The sequence below is a fragment of the Mauremys mutica genome, chromosome 3, assembly GCF_020497125.1.
Source record: "Mauremys mutica isolate MM-2020 ecotype Southern chromosome 3, ASM2049712v1, whole genome shotgun sequence".
Taxonomy (NCBI): Eukaryota; Metazoa; Chordata; order Testudines; family Geoemydidae; genus Mauremys; species Mauremys mutica.
This window is the reverse complement of record NC_059074.1, coordinates 17,998,115-18,023,652: the sequence shown is the minus strand read 5'-3', so window position 1 is coordinate 18,023,652 and position 25,538 is coordinate 17,998,115. Positions and strand designations below refer to the sequence as shown.

The 25,538-nt window shown below is 46.0% G+C and overlaps 1 protein-coding gene across 1 annotated transcript in view; it reads left to right on the top strand.

The window, feature by feature from the left end:
• Positions 1 to 1,569: 1,569 nt before the first annotated feature.
• Positions 1,570 to 25,538, top strand: part of TNFRSF21 (TNF receptor superfamily member 21) — a 63,657-nt gene continuing 39,688 nt past the window's right edge. The window contains exons 1-3 of the mRNA XM_045010984.1: positions 1,570 to 2,028; positions 18,861 to 19,515; positions 21,355 to 21,858. Of these exons, the coding sequence (XP_044866919.1) occupies positions 1,942 to 2,028; positions 18,861 to 19,515; positions 21,355 to 21,858 (1,246 nt within the window). The 5' untranslated portion in view covers positions 1,570 to 1,941. The remainder of the gene's footprint in view (positions 2,029 to 18,860; positions 19,516 to 21,354; positions 21,859 to 25,538) is intronic.

The following is a 25,538-nucleotide window of genomic DNA, read 5'->3' as shown; positions in this document are numbered from 1 at the left end:
GGAGGAGATGCACAGTAGGCAAGCGGTGAATCTGTTCTCCCCGGCAGCCAGGACCTTTTCATCACCCTGGAGCCAATACTTTCCCAAGGTGGGATCCCCGACCCTGAAGGCGGAGAAGGCACCTCTGGTGAGTGCACATTTGTACACAGTATGGGGTTTAAAAGCAATAGTGTTTAATGTTTGATTTGCCCTGAAGATGTGGGATGCATTCGCGGCCAGTACAGCTACTGGAAAAGTCTGTTAACGTGTCTGAGAATGGAGCGGGAATCTTCCAGGGACATCTCCATGAAGCTTTCCTGGAGGTTTTTTTTGCAGAAGCTTTCTCGGGGAGGCTGCCTTATTTCATCCTCCACGGTAGAACACTTTACCACACCAAGCCAGTAGCAAGTAGACTGGAATCATTGCAGCACAAAGCATGGCAGCGGATGGTCCTGGGTTTTGATCGCATTCAAGCAACATTCAGTTTATATCTTTCTGTGTTAGCCTCAGGAGAGTGATATCATTCATGGTCACCTGGTTGAAACAGGGGAATTTTTGTAAGGGAACAGTAAAAGGACTCTGTTCATGCTGGGAGGACACGATAGGAGTCTTCAAATACTTGAAAGTCCACCAAAAGAGAAGACTAAGGGGGGACATGATAGAGGTATATAAAATCATGAGTGATGTTGAGAAAGTGGATAAGGAAAAGTTATTTACTTATTCCCATAATACAAGAACTAGGGGTCACCAAATGAAATTAATAGGCAGCAGGTTTAAAACAAATAAAAGGAAGTTCTTCTTCACGCAGCGCACAGTCAACTTGTGGAACTCCTTACCTGAGGAGGTTGTGAAGGCTAGGACTATAACAGTGTTTAAAAGGGAACTGGATAAATTAATAGTGGCTAAGTCCATAAATGGCTATTAGCCAGAATGGGTAAGAATGGTGTCCCTAGCCTCTGTTCGTCAGAGGATGGAGATGAATGGCAGGAGAGAGATCACTTGATCATTGCCTGTTAGATTCACTTCCTCTGGGGCATCTGGCATTGGCCACTGTCGGTAGACAGATACTGGGCTAGATGGACCTTTGGTCTGACCCGGTACGGCCTTTCTTATGTTCTTATGTATGTTCTTATGTTCATTCAAAAAAAAGGGAAGAAAACTTTTCTCTTTTGCCACAGAGGGCAGGACAAGAGGCAACGGGTTCAAACTACAGCATAACAGATTTAGCTTCAATCTCAGGAACAGCTTCCTAACAGTAAAAATAGGACAGTGGAACAGACTGCCTAGGGAGTTTTGACAACCTCCAGCAAAGGAGGGTCCAAACAGAAGGCTGGACAGCCATCAGTCTTTGATGGTTTAGACACCACAAATCCTGCATCTTGGCAGGGGGTCAGACTCTCCAATAGAAAAGATGCCCATGGACTGCAGTAGGCTTGAGGTCAGGTATTTTCCCTTGGCTCCTCCAGCCCCATGGGTGGGGGAGGGTCAAAATGCCATTCCCAGACAGAACGCTGGGGGGCGCTTGCCCCCCCCCCGCGTGACGCAACAAAGGGAGGCACCGCCCCTTTCCGCCTCACGTGCGTGCCACGCCTCTCCCCCGCGCGGCTCCTACTCGCTCCGCCCTGCCGCGCGCTGGTGGTTTGAAGCCGGCCGGCGAGGCTGGCACAGCCCCGCGGCAGCGATGGGAAGAAGCAGGCGCCTCGCCCTGCTCCCTCGCTGCCTGCAGCCCGCGCTGCTGGGGCCGGAGGGCCGGAGCGCCGCGCAGCCGAGCAGCAGCAGCGGCCGCCGCCGCCGCTGAGCGCCCCAAGCCAGCCCAGGACGCCGCGCCTAGATGGGCTGCTCCTCCGCCGTGCACGCCGCGGCGCCGGGCCAGGCGCGCCCCGCTCTGCTCTCGCTGCCGGCCGGCCCCGGCTCCATGGCGCTGTGACAGCCCCGCCGCCAGCCGCGCCGCCGCCGCCAGCCATGGGGGCTTCTGCGAGCAGCCGCGCCGCCGCCGCCGCCTTCCCCCAGGCCGGCCGGGGAGCCGCAGCCATCTCCAGCCTTCTCATTGTGAGTGCTGCGGGCTAGGGCACATGGCATGGATGGGCGGGGGGAGGATGGATGGGGCGAGATAGGGCATAGCGGGGATAAGGATGGATTGGGGGGAGTAGGGCACATGGGGAGAGATGAGGATGGATGGGGGCGAGGGCACATGGCATGGAATGGGGGGGCGAGGGCACATGGGGACGGGCAAGGGTTTTGATGGGTGGGGTGGGTGCTGATGAACGAGGGCGCTAGAGGATGGGGGCTGCTGAGGGGACTATGGCACATAGGGGTGGGGTGGGGCGGGGCTGCTGATGGGGATACCGGGGGGCGCTAGGGCATGGGGTTGGCTTTTTATGGGGCTAAGTGGAATAGGGGGCTGCCGATGGGGAGTCGGGGCTCGGATCGCTAGGGCCCGGGCTGGGGGCTGCTGATGGGGGGGCTAGGCTGGGGGCAGGGATTGCTAGGGCCGGGCTGGGGGCTGCTGATGGGGGCTGGAATCGCTGGGGCTCGGGCTGGAGGGCTGCTGATGGGGGGGCTAGGCTGGGGGAAGGGATCGCTGGGGCCCGGCTGGGGGCTGCTGATGGGGGGGGCTGGGATCGCTAGGGCCCGGGCTGGGGGCTGCTGATGGGGGGGGCTAGGCTGGGGGAAGGGATCGCTAGGACCTGGGCTGGGGGGCTGGGATCGCTAGGGCCCGGGCTGGGGGCTGCTGATGGGGGGCTAGGCTGGGGGAAGGGATCGCTAGGGCCCGGCTGGGGGCTGCTGATGGGGGGCTAGGCTGGGGGAAGGGATCGCTAGGGCCCGGGCTGGGGGCTGCTGATGGGGGGCTGGGATCGCTAGGGCCCGGGCTGGGGGGTGAGTGCGGGGCTGGTGCATGGCGGGTTGGGGGGCAGGGCACCGTGGCGCTGCTCGTGCAGGCTCAGGGACGGGCTGGGCATCGCTCGCGGAGGACCAGGCGCCCGCTGCCCGAGAGGCTGGGGGCGGGAGGGGGGGGATGTGGGCTGGGCCGCGCCCCCCCCCGCCGCAGCGCGCGGGCCCCTTTGTCCGGGCTGGCCCGGCTGCTGCGACTCGGCTCTGCGCGGTGCTCGCCCGCGGCGCAGCCGGTTGTTGTCGCTGCAGTGAGTCATGGCGCGATGCTGCCGCCGTTGCTGCGGCGAGACCCTGGGAACCCCCGCCCCGAGCGGGCACCGCCCCCCGCTTCTCCCTCCATCGGCCCGGCTCCCACCCGCGGGCAGGTGTCCAGAGCCAGGGGGCGGCTTCAGCAATCCCTGGGCCCCAGCCAAGAGGATTGAGGTGGAGCTTCCTCTTGCATCCCCTGGACTCTGCCTCCTCCTCTTCCCCATCTCCCTGGGCAGGATCCTAGCTGGTATCTCCCACTGCCCAGCAGGAGGCACCCCGGCAGTGGGGGTGGGGTCCCTCTAGGTGGAATATCGAGAATCCTTCCTGACAGCGAGAGGTGTTAGGCCACAGGCCATGGAATTGTCTCCCCAAGGGAAGGGGTGGCAGCCACAAGACTCATGACTTTAACAACTGAACTTCTAGGATATTAGACTAGATAGCGTAGGCAGGGGACAATCCTGCACGGGCAAGAAAATAGTTGTTTAGAGCTCCACCATCTCTGATAGATGTCATCCCCTTAACCCACAAATGTGGCAATTACTGTACAGCTAATTGCATCAGAAATAAACTCCCAACTGGGATTATGGGAAATTTAATAGAAGTCAGAATAATGAATCCCCCACCATTCCAGGAATCCTCCTCCCTATTTGCCAGCCTCAGCTTGAAGATATTTAACAGGGCTGCATCTTGTGCTTGGCTCTTGCAGGGTTGATCAGTGCAAGGCTTTAGGAGGTGACTTGCAATAGCATGTATTATAAACCCAAGTGAGAGATTTGAATTTCTGATTTTAATCTGGATTCATAAGGAAGCAATTTTGCTGTCTAGACTTAAGAAATCTTCTGAGGTTGGCAGAGTGAGAGCTCCCTCCTTCTGAGCATTGCTGTTGCTATGGCACTGTGTATTCAGCACCTTACAGGGGAAATGTGACTTTTTGCTGCAATCCTTGCGGCGAGAGAGAAGTGAAAGCTCACCACATCTAAATGCTCTTGGCTGTCTTATATTAACATTGAAATGTTCTGTAGCCTGAGCACAGAGTTCATTTGAATGTTTACCTCTACTGCAGGTAAGGCTTTAACACACAAACTGCCCCATTTCCCTTCCCAGGAGACACCAGTAAGTTCGTATGTCAGCATAATCCAGGTGGATGGTAAATAAATTATGTACTCAAGTGAACTGTATAGCTAAGGAATGTGTTTGTTCTCTGGATCAGGGTGGGTCTTGGCAAGTCACTGCTGGCCCTACGAGAATCCCTGGATAAAGAAAAATAAAGTCATAAAGGTGTTAAATGGAAAACCAAATGAATTACTTCTTCAGATATAAGAACACTAATTTTTACACCATGTTAAAGATTTTCAGAAAATAGTTCAGATTAGGTTCATAAATTGCCAAAATATGGTCTGTATCGGGGCCTCATTCTCAATCATAACAGATGATTGAGCCAAACCACCCTGTATTAAACAGCAAAAACTACAGAGAACAAACTATGTTCCCCAGGCTCTGAAACTTACTGACAGTGTTTCCCTGGTTATCACTTGATAACTTAATTGATCTGACAGACTAAATGGTTAATGATCCATATCACCTTCTTGGAGGCTTGTATTCAAGAATAAATTCACTTACACTGATTCACATATAAAAATAAAATGCCTGTTCATAGTTTTTACTATTGGTACAAACAGTGCAAGTTGGTTAGTGGTTCTGAAGCTACAGCTGGTTATCTGATCAGTCAATTACGTTATGTAACCTTCTTGTGTTCATAACTGTTTACCTTGGGTCATTCGTTAAGTGTCATTTAACATGCAGCAGGCAGTGACTCTTTCAGATTGCTGAAAGCAGTGAGTTTTAAAGGAGCCTAATCTACCTTTACTTCAATTTTCACACTCTTTGCTTGAATTCTCCCACTTGTTGCTTTCCTTCTCTTATCAAGGCAAGGAGGGAGACTTGAGGGTGCTGCTTGTTGTTGTTGGTTAGTGGCCTTGGGAGCCTGTTCCTATTGAGGTCAGCTAGAGTGTTGCCATTTATGGTGGGACAGGATCAGTGCCTGCTCTTCATAAAGTGCTACAGAAATGTGTAGTCCTCTGTACACTTTTAACATTTGCATCATTTCTCCCATGTGTACTAGGGTAGGAACTGACCATCACAGCTTTTCCTATAGCTTGTTCATGTCACACCTTGTCTCTTTAAGTGGGGACTGAATGAGGCCTTGCTACTATTTCAGCTTATTAGTATGGAACAGTTTGGTTGCATATTCCTTAAATTTCATTATTCTATGCAGGCCTAAAAAAGGCTATTGGTAGGTTAGACCAAAATTCACGTATTCCCTTACAAAGATCAAACCTAATTAGAATATTTTCAACACTTCTACAAATGAGAACTCATTTGCCTTCCTTAAGAACCTCTCCATCATTAAACTCAAGTTAAAATAAATAACTTGCAACATATTTTCTTCTGTCTTCTCTGTTTAAGACCCAGATTATCTTGGGCCTGGTCTACACTAAGGGGGAGGGGGGTCGAACTAAGGTACGCGACTTCAGCTACGCGAATAGCGTAGCTGAAGTCGAAGTACCTTAGTTCGGGCTACTCACCAGTCCAGACGCCGCGGGAACGAAGTCTGCGGCTCCAAGGTCGACTCCGCCACCGCCGTTCGTCGTGGTGGAGTTCCGGAGTCAACCGGAGCGCGTGGGGAGTTCGAACTATCGCGTCTTGATTAGACGCGATAGTTTGAACTCCAAGAAGTCGAACTCTCCGCGTCGACCCACGCGGTAAGTATAGACCTACCCTTAGTTGCCTTGCTCCCCTGTCTCTTGGGGGTGGAAGAGAGAATAGAAACAGACCTGGAGATTTTACCCTCCGGGATAGAAGGTATCCTGTCCTCTGCACAGGTGGCTTTTTACAGACCCATAATCTAAAGGAAAGCATGTGTAGTTAGGAAAGCTAAAACCACTAGCAGCTGGGAAGAGGAAGAGTGTCCAAAATAATTGTCGTACATAACTGAAGGGAAAACCATGTATTTGGGGTGCGGCACCACTTTAGTACAGGTGACAAAACTTATGCTTGATTTAAACAAAACTTTTCAGCACAGGTGAAAATGAATTATAGTGGATCATCCTTGCATAAATGAAACTGCTTAATGGCTTGCTTAACAAGTGAAAACTCACTTTACTTAGTCAATTGTCTAGTTCGCTCTGCTTGTACACAATTTTCCCCATTACACATTTACTAGTGTGATGTCCAGTTCAGTTGTGTGCCAGGTGGTGAGATTTTGCCATTTCCTTCCAGAGGCAATTCCACAGACTAACAGCTGTAGCATCAAAGTTCACTGCTAACTATAACTCTTGTCCTTGCCTACGCGTCAGCTCTTGTTTCTACCAACTTACTGTCATGTGCCCCACACTCAGATTTTTTTTGTCCGTGTGCTTTCCTAAGTTTACCAGTGCCTTGATCTTCCCTTAGTAACTTTGAGTGTGTATGTGACATTACAGAAATAAGATGACACGAGGAGGTTGTAGAATCTAAGGGTCCCAAGCCACTTGCCCAGCCAAAATTTCCATTGGCACCACGAGCAGATTCACTTGGGCAAGGAGTGAATCAGGTCCTAAATTGGACAAACCATGACAGAGTTGTAGGAGGAATGAGTATAGCAATAGATACGGTATCTCTGACCTGGAGAGCTTACCAACTAAGGCCCAGTCTTGTAAAACACTTACTGTTGGGTTTAGTGTTTACTGCCGTAAGTAGCCACAGTGGGATTGCTTGTTACGGCAAGTATTGTGCTCAGTTGGCAGAACTGGGCCCGAATTTGAGACAAAGAAAACACCTGGGGTAACAAACACCGCATGGAGGCGAAGAGGAAGGAAGATTGAGGTTGACAACAAGCATCAGGAAGCTCTGGTAGCTTGGATGAGTAATGGACGCGGCCATTTCAGTTCTACTGCTAGCTCTTAGGGTTTGTGACTGGCGAGCTTTATTACGTTGTCTGTGCTTTTTCAGAATCCGGGCAAGAGAGCAGCAGTAGAAGGCCTACATAGGAATCAGTGCAACACTCCATAGTGGGGGAGAGAACTAAGAAAGAAGTGAGCTGAGCAGAAGGCATGGGAGGGAGGAAGTTGGTAGAGAAGGGCAGAATTGTACAGTGGAATGAAGGCGAGGGTGGCAAGTTTGACTTTGATGTGGAAAGAAACAGGAGCTAGTGAAGGGAATCAAATAGGGGGTAGCATGGTCAGAGCTGATGGAAATGTTTTGATAGCCAGCCTGAGTTTCCCTCTTTCCCAATTTGTCCTAGTTAAAGCTCCCTTGTAGCATCCAAAATGTCTCTGCTGCCTTGATGTTTAAACCCTTAAAACATCTGAATGAACTGGAAACTCATGGAAGTGCATCTTTTGATGTGAGAGATGTTCTGGCACACTGCATTATGGCTGAACGAGAACTGCTCTTCCAAATGTAAACCAGCTCTTTTTGTGGTGGAAAGAACTGGGGTGTCAACTCTTATTCACGGTGGATGCAGAGTGCTTTTCTCCACTGCTGATGGCAACTTCAGTGGGCATATTGGGCATTAAGAACAGTGCTGTAGCAACAACGTGAAATCCGATATACTGACTAGAGGTGTCTTACACAAGATAGATTTTTTTTCCTCATTTTTCTCTCACAATTCACTCTTTAGTATTTGAGTAATGAATCGGATTATGCTTCATGTTTCAGTTAATTATTCCTATGCTCCTGCGCATGGGCAGTGGATATAATAGGTGCTACTGCCGGACCCTCCAGTTGCAGGGTTTTGGGGGGGGGTTGTTTTTGATTTATTATGCCCCATGCAGGTTCCGGGGTGGCTGAGAAGATGGTATGTGCTATTCAGCGTCCTCTGGACTCCAGGGAGATTACTGGTGAACCCGAGAAGCTGAGTAGCACATACTGCTTCATCAGCTGGCTGAGACCTGCATGGGGCATATCAAACAGAGATGCTTTTCCCCAGGTGGCTTGGAGTCTGGGGCGAGGAGGTGTGGCATGGCTGCAGCTGGCCTGGGACTCCTCCAGGCAGGTAGTGGGGCGGGGGATCTGGGGCTCCTCCGGGGAGGGAGGGAGGGGCAGCCTGAGGGTTCCAGCCATGAGGGAGGCAGGGGCATGGGGCTCCTGCTGCAGGGATGGGTGGAAGGGGCGGAGCTGAGGCTAGCCTCCCTGAACGGGGACTCTACCCGCCGCCCACGCTCCTGCAGCTGTTGATACTAGAAGTATTAGCTTGGTCAGCTACTTCAGTCTGAGTTTTGACATTACTAAGCAAAGTCATGAGAATGAGGAATCTGTTATCAACATTGACTTAATTTTTAACTAATGTCCTTTTGTAGTTCCTGGTTGTCGCATTGTCATCACTTGAATCTTTCACAAGCTAAGTGACACAAGCATTGTTAGCTTTGTGCGCTGGGGGCCGGGGTGGAGAACAAAACTGAATAACGTTTGGACACCCTGTACAGCCCTGGCTTCCAAACCATTACCTCAGGCTTTGTGACTGGTGGCCTGCACTCCCTCTGGTACACGCCTACCGACCTCTAACTGGCTGCGCGTGTGGGCTATTCAGAGCTCTTATCTCCACGCTAGTCAGTTCATTTACAGGTGAATGGGAGACTAGGCAGTGTCTGATACAGCTGAGTTTTCAGTCTGGCAAATTGGTACAAGCGCTCAAGATATCAGAATATCAGTGGCTGTATGCTTTCCCTGCTAATACTTACTAGCTCTATTTTAATTTATAGATTAAATGTGGATTAAAAAATGTTGTACGCAGGGGCTGCTTCCTTCTTCCCCTAGAAGTGTAATTGTCTATGCAAAGGCTTCAAGCTGAAAATAATTGTTACTAACATATCCCAATTATTTGTATTATAGTAATACCCAGAGACCTCAGTTGAGACCTGGGCCCCACTGTTCTGTAGCATAGGGGACAGTGCCCCCCACTAAAGATTAGGGCTTGTCCACACTTAAAATGCTGCAACGGTACTGCTCTAGCACTTCAGTGAAGACACTACCTATGCTGATGGGAGGGGTTCTGCTGTTGGGGTATCTGCTCTACCTCCCACAGAGGAGGTAGCTAAGTTGCCAGGAGAATTCTGTTTGACCTAGCGCTGTCCAGTGTAGACCAGGCCTTAGTCAAGATAAGAGTGGGAGGGGACACAGAGGTGAGGGGTCACTTTGGGCAAGGGATGGCAGAGCCAAGAAGAGACCCTGGACTCCAATCTAGTGTTTTATCCACTGGACCAGACTGAATGTGCCATGAGAGGAGCACTCATACGTTGGTAAAAAATGAACTAGCTGGCACTACTAGGGATAGTATATAACTCCACAACTTCTCCCTCTTGATCTGGGGAAACAGGAGTGCTCCATTTCCCGACTTAAAGTTAAGCAAGTCCACTGTCACAGTAGAGCAATTGCTCTGCTCTAGTTAACATGAAGACCAGCTTTCTGTTTAAAGCTTCGCTCTTCTAAGTGCTCTAAAATCTAGATTACCAAATTTCAAGGCAATCTGAGTGGTCTCATAGCAAACAGGGTTTTGTTAGTGATCCAAGTTTGGGGCTACTTGACCCAGGGGTTCCAAAGAAACAGCCCCTAAAAATAACCCGTTTTTTTTTTCTTTACACTTTATTTTTGCTCACAGCTAGAAACCAAACCAAGGCTCAGATCATTGCACCAGGATCTCAGACACGTGACGGTTACCCCAACAGAGTGCAGGGCACCCACCAGCCCTGTGGGGGAAGTCAAATTAAAACATTATTTGAAAGAGTTTGCTTCTCTGGTTGGGCATGGGAACGTGTTTGTGAGCCTGTTGTCACTTCTAATAGCTTACGCTAAGCCTGTGCAGGCTGAGGAGTTAACAGGATGCTTAGCCTGCAGGGTTATAGACCAGCTGGATCGCTCAAGCCCAGCTGGCGTCTTGTCTGAATCTGTGTGCGCGTGTGCCAGGATCTGGGAGGTCGGAGCCCCTCGTACTGGCCAATATGAGCTGGTATGTGGGGGGCCTTGCCCTTCTGGGGGTGTCTGAGCCCCACTCCCTGCCACTTAACACCTCTGAGCCTGCAACCTTGAAGGCTGAAACCCACCTTGGGCAGAAATCTGAGAACCAACTGGGACCTTTTGGGGAAAATCTGCTTCTCACCATCCCTTTTAACAGCTACGTGTTGCAGACATTTCAGGGCATGACTTGTCCCCATTCCATCACAACAAAATGTACAGGAGGGAGAGGACCAGAGGGGAATCTCATAGCAGCCATATGGGCCACTGGAAAGGGATGAAAACCAGGAAATAGGGAGTTAAGATATAGGCCTACACACCCCTCACTGCTCTCCTTGAGCATTGTCCCATGTGCCCATCTCTCTCTCTCTCTCTCTGTCTCTCTCTCTCTCTCTCTCTTGTCACCAATGGACAGGTGCTACCTGCCCATGCCCTACATTCAAATACTGAGCCTACTCCCCCGTCAGAATACCATGCTTGCAAATTTAACAACCATTTCATCGCCTTTTACAGCACTTTCGCACAGCTTGCACATGGGACACCATCTAACCCTATACTTCCCCTACCCATTATTAAATCCACAGGCTAGTCTCATATCCCACCTCACTATGAGATTGCCTCACTTCACAGTCACAGCTCTTCCAAACCACCCCAGCTAATTTCTCTACCATTCAATACAACTACACTTAACACAGTGACTGCATCTGGAGTAGATGCCAGCTCCAGGGGGCTAGCGTTAAGGATGTAGGGGTGTTTACCTTAACTCATTTTCAGAAACAAAGAATCCTGTGGCACCTTATAGACTAACAGACGTTTTGCAGCATGAGCTTTCGTGGGTGAATACCCACTTCTTCAGATGCAAGTCCTTGCATCTGATGCAAGGCCTTGCATCTGAAGAAGTGGGTATTCACCCACGAAAGCTCATGCTGCAAAACGTCTGTTAGTCTATAAGGTGCCACAGGATTCTTTGTTGCTTTTACAGATCCAGACTAACACGGCTACCCCTCTGATACTTCATTTTCAGAAGTTTGAGTTCATCTGAACTCGATGTTCTGGAACGACTTGCGCTGTCACCAAGTAACCTTAACTCTGCCTTTTAATAAAGTCTTTTGCCACTTAATAGTCTCTTCTGATCTAGTTGACAGGGTTCAGATGTTAATGGCTTTAGATTAGGGCTGTCAAGCAATTAAAAAAATTAAGCGGGATTAAGCGTGCAATTAAAGAAATTAAGCTGTGATTAAACAATAATAAAATACAATTTAGAAATATTTTTGGAAGTTTTCTAGATTTTCAAATATATTGATTTCAATTATAACACAGAATAAAAGTGTACAGTGCTCACTTTATATTTTTATTACAAATATTTGCACTATAAAAAACAAAAGAAACAGTACTTTTCTTCTACAGTACTTTTCAGTTTCCTCATTACAAGTACTGTAGTGCAATCGCCTTATAGTGAAAGTTGAACTTACAGATGTAGAATTATGTACAAAAAAACCCTGCATTCAAAAACAAAACGCAAAACTTTAGAGCCTAAAAGTCCACTCAGTCCTATTTCTTGTTCAGCCAATCGCTCAGACCAACAAGTTTGTTTACATTTGCAGGAGATAATGCTGCCCGCTTCTTGTTCACAATGTCACCTGAAAGTGAGAACAGGTGTTCTCACGGCACTGTCATAGCCAGCATTGCAAGGTATTTACGCGCCAGATATGCTAAACATACATATGCCCCTTCAGAAGGTTGATTTTCTCTTTTGGTGGTTCGGGTTCTGTAGTTTCAGCATCAGAGGGTTGCTCTTTTACGACTTCTGAAAGCATGCTCCACACCTCGTCCCTTTCAGATTTTGCAAGGCACTTCAGAATCTTAAACCTTGGGTCGAGCGCTGTAGCTATCTTTAAAAATCTCACATTGGTACCACCTTTGCATTTTGTCAAATCTGCAGCGAAAGTGTTCTGAATATGAACATGTGCTGAGTCATCATCCGAGATTGCTTTTATATGAAATATATGGCAGAATGTCTCCTCCTCTGTTTTTTACCTGCATACAATTCTCCCCCAAGGAGTTCAGTCACAAGTTTAGTTAACATTTTTTTTTTTTTTTAAACAAATGCCATCAGCATGGAAGCATGTCCTCTAGAATGGTGACATTGTAAATAGGAAGTTGACCGCGTTATCTTTCGTAAATGTAAACAAACTTGTTTGTCTTAGTGATTGGCTGAATGAGAAGTAGGACTGGGTGGACTGAGTGGACTTGTAGGCTCTAACGTTTTGTGTTTTTTGTTTTTGAATGCAGTTATATAACAAAAAAAAGTACATTTGTAAGTTGCACTTTCACAATAAAGAGATTGCTCTACAGTACTTGTAGGAGGTGAATTGAGAAATACTGTTTCTTGTTTACAAATATTTGCACTGTAAAAATGATAATCAAAAGTAATATAAAGTGAGCAGTGTACACTTTTATTCTGTTTAATTGAAATCAATGTATTTGAAAATCTGGAAAAACATCCCAAAATATTTAATACATTTTAATTCGTAGTCTGTTGTTTAACAGTGTAATTAGAACTGCGATTAATTTTGTCATGATTAATTTTTTTGAGTTAATCGCTTGAGTTAACTCCGATTAATCGACAGCCCTACTTTAGATACATATTGTGAAACAAATTGTAAGTGTCCTGTTAGTCTCTTGTGCTCACACTAGTTGATCTCTCCTGGTTTTTGAGGTGGCTGTAGGCTGAAATAAGAATACAAAAGTTGCCTTTAATGCTGAAACACAAAATAAAGCTTTAGGTAACCCAAGGCTTGTATTGTCTCTTAGCCTTGGGGGGGAGGGATAGCTCAGTGGTTTGAGCATTGGCCTGCTAAACCCAGGGTTGTGAGTTCAATCCTTGAGGGGGCCATTTAGGGAACTGGGGTAAAAATCTGTCTGGGAATTGGTCCTGCTTTGAGCAGGGGGTTGGACTAGATGACCTCCTGAGGTCCCTTCCAACCCTGATCTTCTATGATTCTGAATGTCAGTTGAACATTGTATGTTAACACAGCATTTTCCCTGTGTAGGTATGACCTCAGGTGAAGTGTGGTACTCCACTTGTGCCATGTCTCCTAACGTGGGATGGGTCTTGCCCTGAGGATCAGGGGAGGGGTTGGAGAGAGAGAGAGCCATCCCACCCTGCAGTGGGGTGGGCTGGCCGGGCTTGGCTCCAGAGGCTGGAACCTGACCCCAGCACATTGGGTGGCATTGCAACTTAAGGGTGGAGCACCTGGGCCAAATCTCAGTGATGCTGTGACCTGTGCAGTAGGAGCCAGGTTGGTCTCGCTCCCCACTTCAAGCATTGCAGCTCCATGGGCCAAGAGCCACTTGAACCAGGAATGAGGAGTTTGGGGTGGGGGGGTCAAAGCTGGACAGTCCCAGGACTGTTTAGAGGTATGTTCCGCTTTTGCCTCGTCTTTACTGTGGTATGACAATTACAGCCTCAAGTCAGCCTTAACTCTGAAATTCTTGTCTCTTATTGTTACTGCTTTAACACTTCTGATTATTAAAAGGAATTAAAGCTATGGAAGATTCAAAATGGCATGAGCTAAAAGCTCACCATACACTGCTATTGGGGGGAAAAAAAATCAACTTGAGCATATTTATTGATGATGATCAAAATTTGTATTTGGCATCTGTGCAGTCTGACAACAACCGAAGAGATTCGATTCAAGTGGACTCAAACTCTTGTGCCTTATTTAGCTGTCAGCAAATGGTGATCGGTTACAGTATATTAAAGGGAGACTGTTAGACTAGAGGACCTTGCGGCCCCTTCTGATTCTGTGATAATTCAAAATTTCTGGAGATTGACTTCTTTAAAAATATGATTTCTGATCTCCTGCTAAACTCTGTCTTGAGAACCTTCTAAAAAAATCCCCAAAAAACTTCTAAGGGTTTTTTCTTCTCTGTTTCTACGGTACTTCCAGCAAAGGAGAAGCTCACTGAACAGCAGGGAGAGAGACCGAGAGTGAAACTAACTATATTGAAAAGCGCTGGCAAACACACAAAGTAAAACCGAAGAGATTCACTAATGTTACTGTAGGAGGCACAGCAACTTCAGATAAACGTTGACAGAGTCCCTCCTTAAAACGGGAATTGTAGCCTTAACTAAAGCAATACAAATGTTAGTGATAGAGATTTTATAAACCTGCTGTCCTGAGACTGAGTTGAAAATCTGGTAAACCTGAAGTGCCCCTTAACCCTTGGAAAAACTACAAGAAGCTTTTTTTTAAATTAAACACATCTGTTTGGAATATGATTGTGCTTTTGATGCCCCTCCTGACATGGATGCTTACAATCTTTAGGCTCAGTTCTGCAGAGCTGCCGTTTGGGGACCACTCCCCATTGTTTGCAGTGGCAATCAAACAGGGAGAGAGGGGAGACCTTCTGTCATGCTGCTCGGTATGGAACATAGCTAAGAGTGCCAGTCTCTGGTCAGACTGCCAAAATACAGGGCATGTTCCCCAAACTGGTGGTACATTCTATCTTAAGGTTTCACCAAGCCAATAACAAATGTGTGCTTCCAAAATACTGTACTGGTTACTATGAAGCCACAGACAGTCTTCTTCAGGCCCTCTAGCCTCTTATGTACTGTCCAGACAAACCAGACTTCTGTGATAAATGATTATTAAAACCAAGAATCACATATTTGGTTCTTCCAGTTCCAAAGAGCCAGACCCACTCCCCAGATCAAAATATACTTCAGATCTTACCCAAAAAGCATGCTGGTAGCCAGTAACTACCCCTACAGAAGGTGACCCAGTATAAAACGAATTTGGATATTACACGGTAAAGCAGCGGGGAGCCCGGGCCCTTTAAAGTGCCACCCGAGCCCCGCTGCTTTACCGTGTTATATCCGAATTCGTGTGGAGCCCCGGGCCCTTTAAATCACCGCCTGAGCCCTGTTGCCGGAGCTCCGGCTGTGATTTAAAGGGCCCAGGGCTCTGGCTGCTGTGGGGAGCCCTGGGCCCTTTAAATCTCCACCCAAGCCCTGCTGGCAGTGATTTAAAGGGACCAGGGCTCCCCACAGCAGGTGGAACACCAGGCCCTTTAAATCCCCGCTGGGGCTCTGGCAGCTGGGCTTGGGTGGTGATTTAAAGGGCTAGAGCTCCGGTGGTGATTTAAAGGGCCTGGGGCTCCCCACAGCGGCTGGAGCACTGGGCCCTTTAAATCACCACCGAGGAAGCTGGTCCAGTCCGGCCTGTTGTACGGGACCAAACCCAATATAACACGGTCTCACCTATAAGGCGGTGAGATTTTTTTGGCTCCCAAGGACTGCGTTATATCGGGGTAGATGTGTACAAGCTAAAGGAAGACCATTATTAAGAGGTTAAAATGAATCCTATACGTTACAGTTGATTTCAGAATTTGTAAATCAGGATAATAATGGTGGTGTTAAATCTGCTGCTTTGTAATAAGTCTTTCTGGTTCATCAAAGGATTGGAGTCCAAGTCCAAATGACAGCTTAGATGTTGCGTTTTCCATGGATCTTTCAGAGCATCCCAAGTAATTACTTGGGGCTCTCCATCCAGTGGCTCAGACTTTCCTTGTTAAAGTTCAGCAGACCAGAGATGGCAAGATCAAGCCCACGGTTTTCCTTTTATAGCTGAAACAGGCTGCCAGGCGTTTTGAGCACAGCATGTGTCCGGATTCCTCATTGTTGAGTCCACAAGGCCCACCCTTTGAAGTTAACATTCTATTTCCTGTGCATACAAAGATAATCCAGCTGCACCGATTTACAAAAGGCAGTTGCTGATCGTTCATAACAGGGATAGATAAGCTGAAGACAATGTAGGTAATATTCATTAGATTCATGCAGTATATACACATCTTTGATCTTAAGATTAGAGCTACAGGATATAGACCGAGGAAAACATATGTACAGCCTCTTCCTTGATCTCTTATGAACACAAATGAATGGGCCTAGCCCAGGGGTTCTCAAACTGGGGGTTGGGACCCCTCAGGGGGTCATGAGGTTATTACATGGGGGGGTCGCGAGCTGTCAACCTCCACCCCAAACCCTGCTTTGTAGCCAACATTTATAATGGTGTTGAATATATAAAAAAGTGTTCTTTAATATATAAGGGGGGGGGTTGCACTCAGAGGCTTGCTATGTGAAAGGGGTCACCAGTACAAAAGTTTGAGAATCGCTGGCCTAGCCATTTTAACATCTCTTTGAAGCCCACACACACACATGTGAATTGTCCTGACTGAGAGCCATTGTAGACATCCTCTGAGGGTTTACCTGCAACTGTGTCAGTGTAGTGTAGATACTTGTACAGCAAAAGGAGGGTTTTTTCTGTCATGGTCGTTAATCCACCCCCCTTGAGAGGTGGTAGTTAGATTGACAGAGGAATTCTTCTATCGACCTAGTGGTATTTATACCAGGGTTTACGTCGGTTTAAGTACATCTTTCAGAGTGTGAGGTTTTTCACACTCCTGAGCTACGGAGCTAGGTTGGCCCAAGCGTGAAGTTTCCCAATCTGTAGCAAGAGACTTTTATTTATATATTTATTTCTGTGCTGAGGAGGGGGAGAAACATTTTATGCAATCCTTTATTTACTGTCAGAACAATTGTTTGATGTACGATAATTGGCATGTCAGCTGAAGCAACCTTGTCAAATTCTGAACACAAGTAATTGCTCCTTTATAAAATGTGTTTTGTACAAATCCTTGGCCATAAATTATTTAACAGGAGAAATGTAAATGTGCTAGACTGAGCATACAGGTTTCCAGAAGGCTAGAGTCTGCACCAAAAATGATGCAGTGTCATTTGCTCTTCCACTGGTATCCTTTTTGCAGAGTCATGTTTGTTGGGTTTTTAAATATTCTCCTTGGCTGATTTCCCAGAATAGGTAGCAGAGCAAGTAACAATATAGTACAGCAGTGATGTATTTCCCCAGCTGTTAGATGAAAATACATAGGTTTTATTAGTCTCAATCCCAGTAGTCCTTTCAGTATTTAATTAAATCTTCACCAATGTAATAACTGAACTCCCAAACTTGATTTCTGACACAGACCTCTGGAGGGGGTTTTCAGCATGTGGTCTGCCAACCCCTGGAGGTCTGAAGACTATGTCTAAGGGGTCCACAAAAGATGGTTGTTACCATAAAACAGTGGCTTTCAACCTGTGGTCTGCAGACCCCTGGAGCTCTGCAAACTATCACTAAGATTTCCAAAGAGGTCCGCACCTCCATTTGAAATTTTTTAGGGGTCAGCAAATTGAAAAAGGTTGAAAACCACTATTCTAAAGTAATTTTGACTTAGATTTATTTATCAAACTTCTCCATTTTGTAACTATCTGAAAGTTGTCCTCTAGAACTCTGCACATATCACATGATACCCTGTGGTGGGATATGGTGCTACAGCAGCCTTCCCCGCTGATATTATTTCAGTTCTAATTGGATTTTTTATTCTGTTGGCACCTTTTATGTGAAATCTATAGGAGACTTGGTACACTCGCCTGCACTTGAAGAGTGAAAACTGGGGCAGCCAAATAGGGGTGGGTAGAGAAAAATCCTGGACACAAAGTGAAATTAGCTATTGAAAAATGATTCACAATCCCAGTTTAGCCAGAATCAAGTCCTAGTTTGCTGCACGGCAGGTCAGTGCTTTAAAAACTTGGACATGAGCCCAAAGAACTGGAATGAGGAATTGAACCTATATCCGATATGCAGTAGAACTGGGTTACAGCAAGAGATAGGATGTGAATAATGAAATAAGACCTAACATTTCGACTTTGTTTTAAAAAACAAAACAAAACAAAAAAAATTTCATCTCAACAATGCATTTGAGACGGTCTGAAAGTCAATATCTTAATGAAATGCCTCTAACATAGTAGATTATGGGGCTAAAACACTAATATAGTGGCGTATGTAAACAAAACCATATTATCTAGCATGAGTCTTATTCTATAGTGTGAAAAGCCTAATAACATCCAGTTATAAAACACGTTAGTGTGGAGTTCTACCTATCTTGCATATGAATGAATGTAAATCTCTGGCCCAATTGCTGATCGGTTTGTAAACTTCTCCATCCCTACGTCTGGGGCTCACCTGTATCGTAGCACAATTTCCTCAGCATCTGCTATAGTCCCCCGGTAGAGAGGCATTCAGTTTGTTTAAATTTAAGTTATATCGGTTCTTCAGAGACTACACCTGCATGTCTCTGTCAGCAGAGCCATGTCGGCATCATCCTGTAGAGTGTAGACACAGTGCATGCTGACAGAAGAGTTTTTCTGTCCGTGTAGGAACACCCTCACCCACCCTCAGTTTGCTGTGTTGATGGAATCCCTCTTCTGTCGAGCTAGTTGTAATCCCTTCAAGGACAGGAAGCAGTGCTCCCACTGTGCTGTTCAGACAGACTAAATGTAAGGTGCTATCAGCATCAAAATGACTATAGTCCACTCCTTGTTCCATTCAGGCATCGGCTAAATCCTATACATCTTCAGAATCCATTCTCTCCTCTGCATCCCCTTCTGCTAAGCCCATAGCCACACTGGCCACTTCTCCCCTGAATACTAGAACTTTAGCCTGGTTTATCCCACTTCTCTGGTCTACCCTACGTTGTTGGGGGACAGCTGGGAGAACTGTACAAGAAGCAGGAAGTTACCTTGGATGACTCTCCAATGTTAACCAAATACTGGTTGGTTGAAGGGATAGAGTTGATATAGGGCTCACTGTTACTTTTTAATTATTAATATCTTGCATATTTCTCTCTTTCAGGTACTTGTGTTTCTTGGCACCTCTGGTGCTCAGTCAAAGCTGACTTCTGAACAGAATGCCATAAGCCTCTCCTCTGGCAAATATCACCACCTAGACCGTGCCACTAACGAAGAGCTGATCTGTGACAAATGTCCAGCAGGAACCTATGTGTCTAAGCACTGTACAAAGGCAACCTTAAGAGAGTGTAGCCCTTGTGCAGATGGGACCTTTACTAAGCATGAGAATGGTATAGAGCGATGCCACGTCTGTCGAAAACCTTGTGAACTGCCAGTGGTTGAGAAAACACACTGTACTGCCTTGACTGACCGCGAGTGCACTTGCCCGTCTGGTACCTTTCAGTTTAATGATACCTGCCTCCCTTATTCAGTCTGCCCAGTCGGCTGGGGTGTGCGGAAGAAAGGAACGGAGACCGAAGACGTTAGATGTAAACCATGCCCTCGTGGTACCTTTTCTGATGTGCCTTCCAGTGTGATGAGATGCAAAACATTCGCTAACTGCTTGGGGAAGAATATGGCGGTGATAAAGGAAGGAACTAAGGAAAGCGATAACGTCTGTGGGTTCCCATCATCGCTTCCTAACACAGTTATGTCTTCACTGAGCCCAGAAGAGGATGATATAAACTATGAAGTTCCGTCTACCACTTTTCTTCCCGAAGGTAGATTTTTCCCACTAAAAAGATAGCTGTAACTTAAGCCTGTTATGTTGCTGCACTGAAGCAAGAATCTAGTATTCAGTTGTGGGAACCGAATTGCAAAACTCTGGGCTCCTTGATGCTGTTAAAAAGGGCACTTGCTCTTGCACGGTTGATGGGCTCAAACTGCACTGCTGCTCTCTAAGGCTGTAACACAGTTTGGGAACACACTTAAAAAGCAGTTCACTCCCATCTGTACTAAACCAACATGCTAGAACAGGGAGGACCTTGTTCCAACAGTGGTTTCTGCAGGAGAGTTGGAAGCTTGAAACTGTAACTCCCTAGAAACTAGCTCATCTCCAGTAGTATTTTTATATGTACCACAGTGGCTTACCTTAAGATGAGCTGTTTGGGCATTTCTATTAAATCTGGAGTGAAACATCCTTATATTAAATCTTATTTTTTATATTTAAGGTTTCCACAAGCCATTGCTGGTGGGGAAAATGTACAATTTGTACCAACTCTACTTGCTTTAACATGATCAAAAATAGAAAATGCTCCCAATCTCTATCAAATAGTTCTCATTTGACTACATACAAAAGAATTCCTCTGTGACTTAGCAGAATAAAGCTGAGCAGTATACAAAAAAACTAAACTCGGAATGCGTTTAGCTGAGACTTTTCAGAAGCGATTATTTTTTGGGGTGTCAGTGGTTGGGGTGCTCAATTTGAGATGTCTTAAAGGGGCCTGATATTTAGAGGGTAGGTGCTCAGTGCTGCCTGAATTAGGCCTCATTAACGGGTCTGAAATTGGGCATTCTCATATTGAGGCACTCCAAATTTCTTGTCACACTCAAACCTCGTCCATTATGTTTACATTTTCTCTCTGGTTGAATCTTTAGTAATTACTAAGATTTTAATTTGTAGCTCTCATGTGTGGACAAGATTCATATCCAGTTTGCAGACAAACTGAGGCTGAGTTTAAATGACTACAAAAAGTTACAGCCAGTCACTGGCAGGAGTGGGAATAGAAACAATCTCAGGAATACTAGCCTTGTGAGTACTCTACAGTCCCTGCTATGCTAGTCTTTGCTCTTCTTTTACAAGGCTTTTAAGTCATAACATTGACTAAAACTTGAGAGCTACCACTAATGCATAAATCTATTCATGATATAAAAATAACTGAGAGATGGGTAAGGAAAATACACCTAAAAGGAACATACTCAATTTAAAAGTCATACTTTGTGGACAAGGAACCTCAAGCCTCTCATAAGAACAACTAGGCTCCTGAAATGGATAATTTTCCTGCAGCTACTTATATTGTTTTACTTTCTGCATTTCTCTTACCAAAATCAGTTAAGTCGGTTTCAGCTTAATTTTAACTACTGCAATATTTGGGTTACAAACGTTATGGGAGAGCACATTAGTGGTTTAGAAGCTTTCCTGTTGACCTTGAACTCTGTAAAAGCTGCATGGTTTCGTTTCTAAAAAACAGTCTGAAACTTGGGCTGAATATAAATTGACAACATCCCTCTAATCACCCAGCAGTCTTTAATGAGGAGTTGCCACAAATCCAATGTCTAACAAAGTAAGCCAAAGTAATTAGAGAGAAGGTGAGCGGATTGGTGTGTAAGACACAAACTTTGTGGTGGTCTTATTTCTTACGTGGTTGGTTAAAACTGAATCTCAATGTCCTAGACAAGTAGAAGCCCCTCAAAGTCTGTGTTTTTGCACTTTGAAAGGAAGCATGCTATGACTATTCCAATTGTGGGGTCTTTGTGTGGCTTAAGATTAAAAAAAAAGAAACACCCTCTCCCCGCGCCCCCCCCCCCCCCATGGTCCTCAATTTCTCTGTTGTTCACAGGTGTCAACACTTCAGTTTCCAGCTTTGCTGCCTCTCATAGACCAAATGTGTACAACGGCACGATCGACCCAACAGACATTTACAATGAAACCTCAGATAATGAGACGGATGGTGTCAACGTGACTATCTCAAACTCCAGGGCTACCAATCACCAGCAAAATTATTACCACAAACACAGCCAGTCAGTTCCGAAACTGCAGCCAGCATTGGAGATGACAAGCGGTGAAAAGTCGAGCATCCCCTATGTGCCCCCCAAGAGAGGACCGCCACGCCAGAACGCCCACAAGCATTTTGATATCAATGAACACTTACCGTGGATGATTGTCCTGTTTCTGCTGCTAGTTCTCGTGGTTATAGTTGTGTGCAGCATTCGGAAAAGCTCACGGACTCTGAAGAAGGGTCCTCGGCAAGATCCCAGTGCTATTGTGGAAAAGGCTGCTCTGACAAAATCTGTTACTCCAACCCAGAACAGAGAGAAGTGGATCTACTACTGCAATGGGCATGGTGAGTAATAGCAACCGAGAAATTAACTGCAGGTGGAATGCAGCAGTTATACAGGGAATAGTGTCCCTTGCTTTCTCCATTAATTACCTGCAGAACTCCTCAAGGCCTCTTCCCTGTTAAAAATATTGGTTGCAGATGCCATTGATCTGCAACCATCATGTTCAGTGAGTCAGTCATAAGTTTCTACCCTACTGTGTCCATCAACAGCAAGCCAAATCTTCAGCCCACATTCCTGATCCTCACTAAATATTCCTCCTTTGGTTACACATTTCCCTCCAGCTTCTTCCCCCTCTGTCTGCTTCCCTTCCATTTTCTCCACTCGGTCTTCTGTTTTCTCCAGAAATGGAGGGAGAGGAAACATCTTCTGTGTCACCCATCCTTTGACTGCTTCTGTGTATGGCTTCCTGACTTACTTTGCAGAAGCAGCTGCCTCATTCTCCAACTTACCTGGTACGGCATTGAAGTCAGGAGAGGTTTCCTAAATTGTTTGGCTGCCTAAACTGTGGTGATAGGAGCATGAGGGATTTTGCTGCCTGTCTTGATCTATCACCTTCTCTCCCTCTGTATGGGGCGAGAGGGGGAAGGAGAAGGAATATAGGCTCTCAAAGGCAGGGAAGCAGCCTCATAGGCTATGAGCTGCGGACAACTACTTTCCTGCCTTTGAGATCCTATATTTAGAGCCCTGCACAGATTCAAAATTTGTATCTGCATCCGATCCATGGATTTGCACGACTCCACTCATATGCTTGTATTCAAATGCTAGAAGTTTAAATACTAAGATGAGTGAATTTGAGTGCCTGGTATTAAATGAAGATATTGATATAACAGGCATCACAGAAACGTGGTGGAAAGAGCCGGGAACGGGCCGAGCATGCTGGGAGGGAAGAGGGGGACTCTAGCTCACTCAGCCCCTTCAGGTCCCGTTAAATACAGCCACCCCCATGTTACTTAAAATCAGACAGCTCAATGGCTGATAGAAGGGAAGGAAGCAGATATAGTCTTTATTTGCAGTACCATCACTCTATTCATAAATTTTGCCAGTGTTAAATGCCCCATCACTTTTGATCTTCTGCTGTGCCTTGGAAGAACTATCAGTTATTCCACGAAAGGCCTGGTAAAAGAGAAGGCTAATGATGAAACTATAGATTGTCCAGTCTCAGCTGGACCAGGACTGAAAAATGACTTTTCCAGGTTCACATAACCAGTCCTTTCCACATATCAGAATTGGGTGTCTGGCCAGATTTTTTTTTGGATCCAGTGTAGGGTTTTTCTAAAACTAACTTATGATTCTGTCCCTCAGTGGTCAGCTGCTGATCTGCCATTAAAACACAAGAGGCTGAAAAGTAGCCTCCTATCTCTCCTTATTTTATTTGGTATTTCAAGAGTAACAGCAGGTGCATCCCATGCTACATCTTGTAGGGAAGCATAGACAGCATTTTAGGAGGAGTGCATGAGGGTGAGGCCCAAGTGACAAGGATAAATGCCTTCACTGGCACCTCAAAGTAACAAGCCACGGGTATGGGTCTTCCATTTCTTGTAAACAGCACTGAGTGGCAGAAGAGTGAGGCAGAGAGCTTTTGTTCCCATTTTCAGCCTCAAGATGGGCATGACAGTAGGTCACTGCACCTCAAGGTTAGCTAAAGTTAAAGTCTGTCTGGCTAACAATTGCTTTTCACTAGTTTATAAACCTAGGTTGTCCCAGACAATAAGATTGTTTTAATGGTCTGAATTGTGTTGAGCGTTGTGATGGTCTAAGTCTTGTGTAGCTATGTTGTGTGTTATACAAAGCTACAATTTTGCTTTGTAAAATTCAGTGCAGAACTTGACGTTTGCAAGATCTGGACCACACAAGATATGCGTCACTTCTCTATTTTTGTCGAGGGTTTTGCAAGCTGTACTGTTTTTGGAGTGGTGGATGATAGGGATTGATGTACTTGCAAAGATTAAAGGAGTATTGTGGGGAAAAAATCAAAATAGATCAATATCTAGACTGCACCAAGAGAGTCTAGATACTATATACACAGTCTTTAGCTGCAGATCTTAAAACCAGTTATACAAAGTTAAATCCAATTCTCTGCGCAAGGGAAGAAAGATTGCCTTCTGATTATGGAACAAGACAGACATAAGAGCCCAGGGTTCTGTTTCCTGTCTGATCTTGGGCCAACTGCTTAATTATGCCTCAGTTTCTTTAATTATAGCGCTTCCCTACGTCACAGGAGTATTGAGACTTCGGTGCTATGGAGAAACTGCCATAGTAGGTTCTATAAATAAGGATAAATTAGATGTGCAACACTCCAACTCAGGGGCTTCATTAAAATGGTAAGAAAAGAGTTGTATAAGATTCAGTAGCTTTGTTAGCAGCTGTCTTTTTAAAAATCCTTTAATCCAATTACTGCAGGGTGCTTTTTCCAGCACTTAGACAATGAAGTGTTTTTTAAAGTCTTTATCCTTACAAGTCCCTTCAGAGTTAAGTACTCTCCATTTTAGGGAACAGATACAAGGAGACAGGCAGATGGTTTTGTTTGCCCAACGCCTGGCAGCTGGTTAGTATCAGAGCGAGGCCTGGAAAGAACTCTCCTGTTCCTGGCTCCCGGTTCTGTGCTCAGATCATTAGATCAGTGTTTCCCAAACTTTTTACTAAGATGACGCTCCAACTGCATTTTGTGTTTTTTGCAATCCACAATTGTATGTATGCTCCATCCACCCTGGCATCGCAACCCTAATCTTGGCCTGGTGCGGAGGGGAGGCCCTTGGAGGGAGGGGATTGGAAAGTTAGCCCACCCCACAGCAGTAGCTCCTGTCCCAGAGGGCTGGGCCTGTGCTCCCCACTCTGGGGATTGGGACCAGCCACACAAGGTTTCAGTGCCACTCAGTTTTGGCCCAGCTGCTCCACAGTCGTAACAGTGTGTGATCTGGTATATTGGCATTCCATATTTTTAATTATTATCTCATGTGAACCACTATCAAGTATAAATGTTTTTTTTCTTAATTGCCAGCCCTGCAAACTCAAGCTGGGATCTGAAAGTCAAGCTGGGTTCTTCCTGGTGTAGCACAAACCAGGAATAACATTTCTGTAGTTCAGACTTGGATAGCGTTTCCTTTGATATAGTGAGCCAGAATAGCATCCTGCTTGCTTGTTCATCGCTCTGCTGGCTTGACAGTGCTTTGGCGTGAAATCTGTTCCCTGTGTAAGCAGGCTGGAAAGGGATCAGATCAGAGTAAGTGCCATTTCTCCATAGTTGCCTAATCAGATCACACCTGTACTTAAAATGTACTTGGAAAAGAGGAGACTAAGGGGGGATATGATAGAGGTATACAAAATCATGAGTGATGTGGAGAAAGTGGATAAGGAAAAGTTATTTACTTATTCCCATAATACAAGAACTAGGGGTCACCAAATGAAATTAATAGGCAGCAGGTTTAAAACAAATAAAAGGAAGTTCTTCTTCACACAGTGCACAGTCAACTTGTGGAACTCCTTACCTGAGGAGGTTGTGAAGGCTAGCACTATAACAATGTTTAAAAGGGAACTGTATAAATTCATGGTGGCTAAGTCCATAAATGGCTGTTAGCAGGATGGGTAAAGAATGGTGTCCCTAGCCTCTGTTCGTCAGAGGATGGAGATGGATGGCAGGAGAGAGATCACTTGATCGTTGCCTGTTAGGTTCACTCCCTCTGGG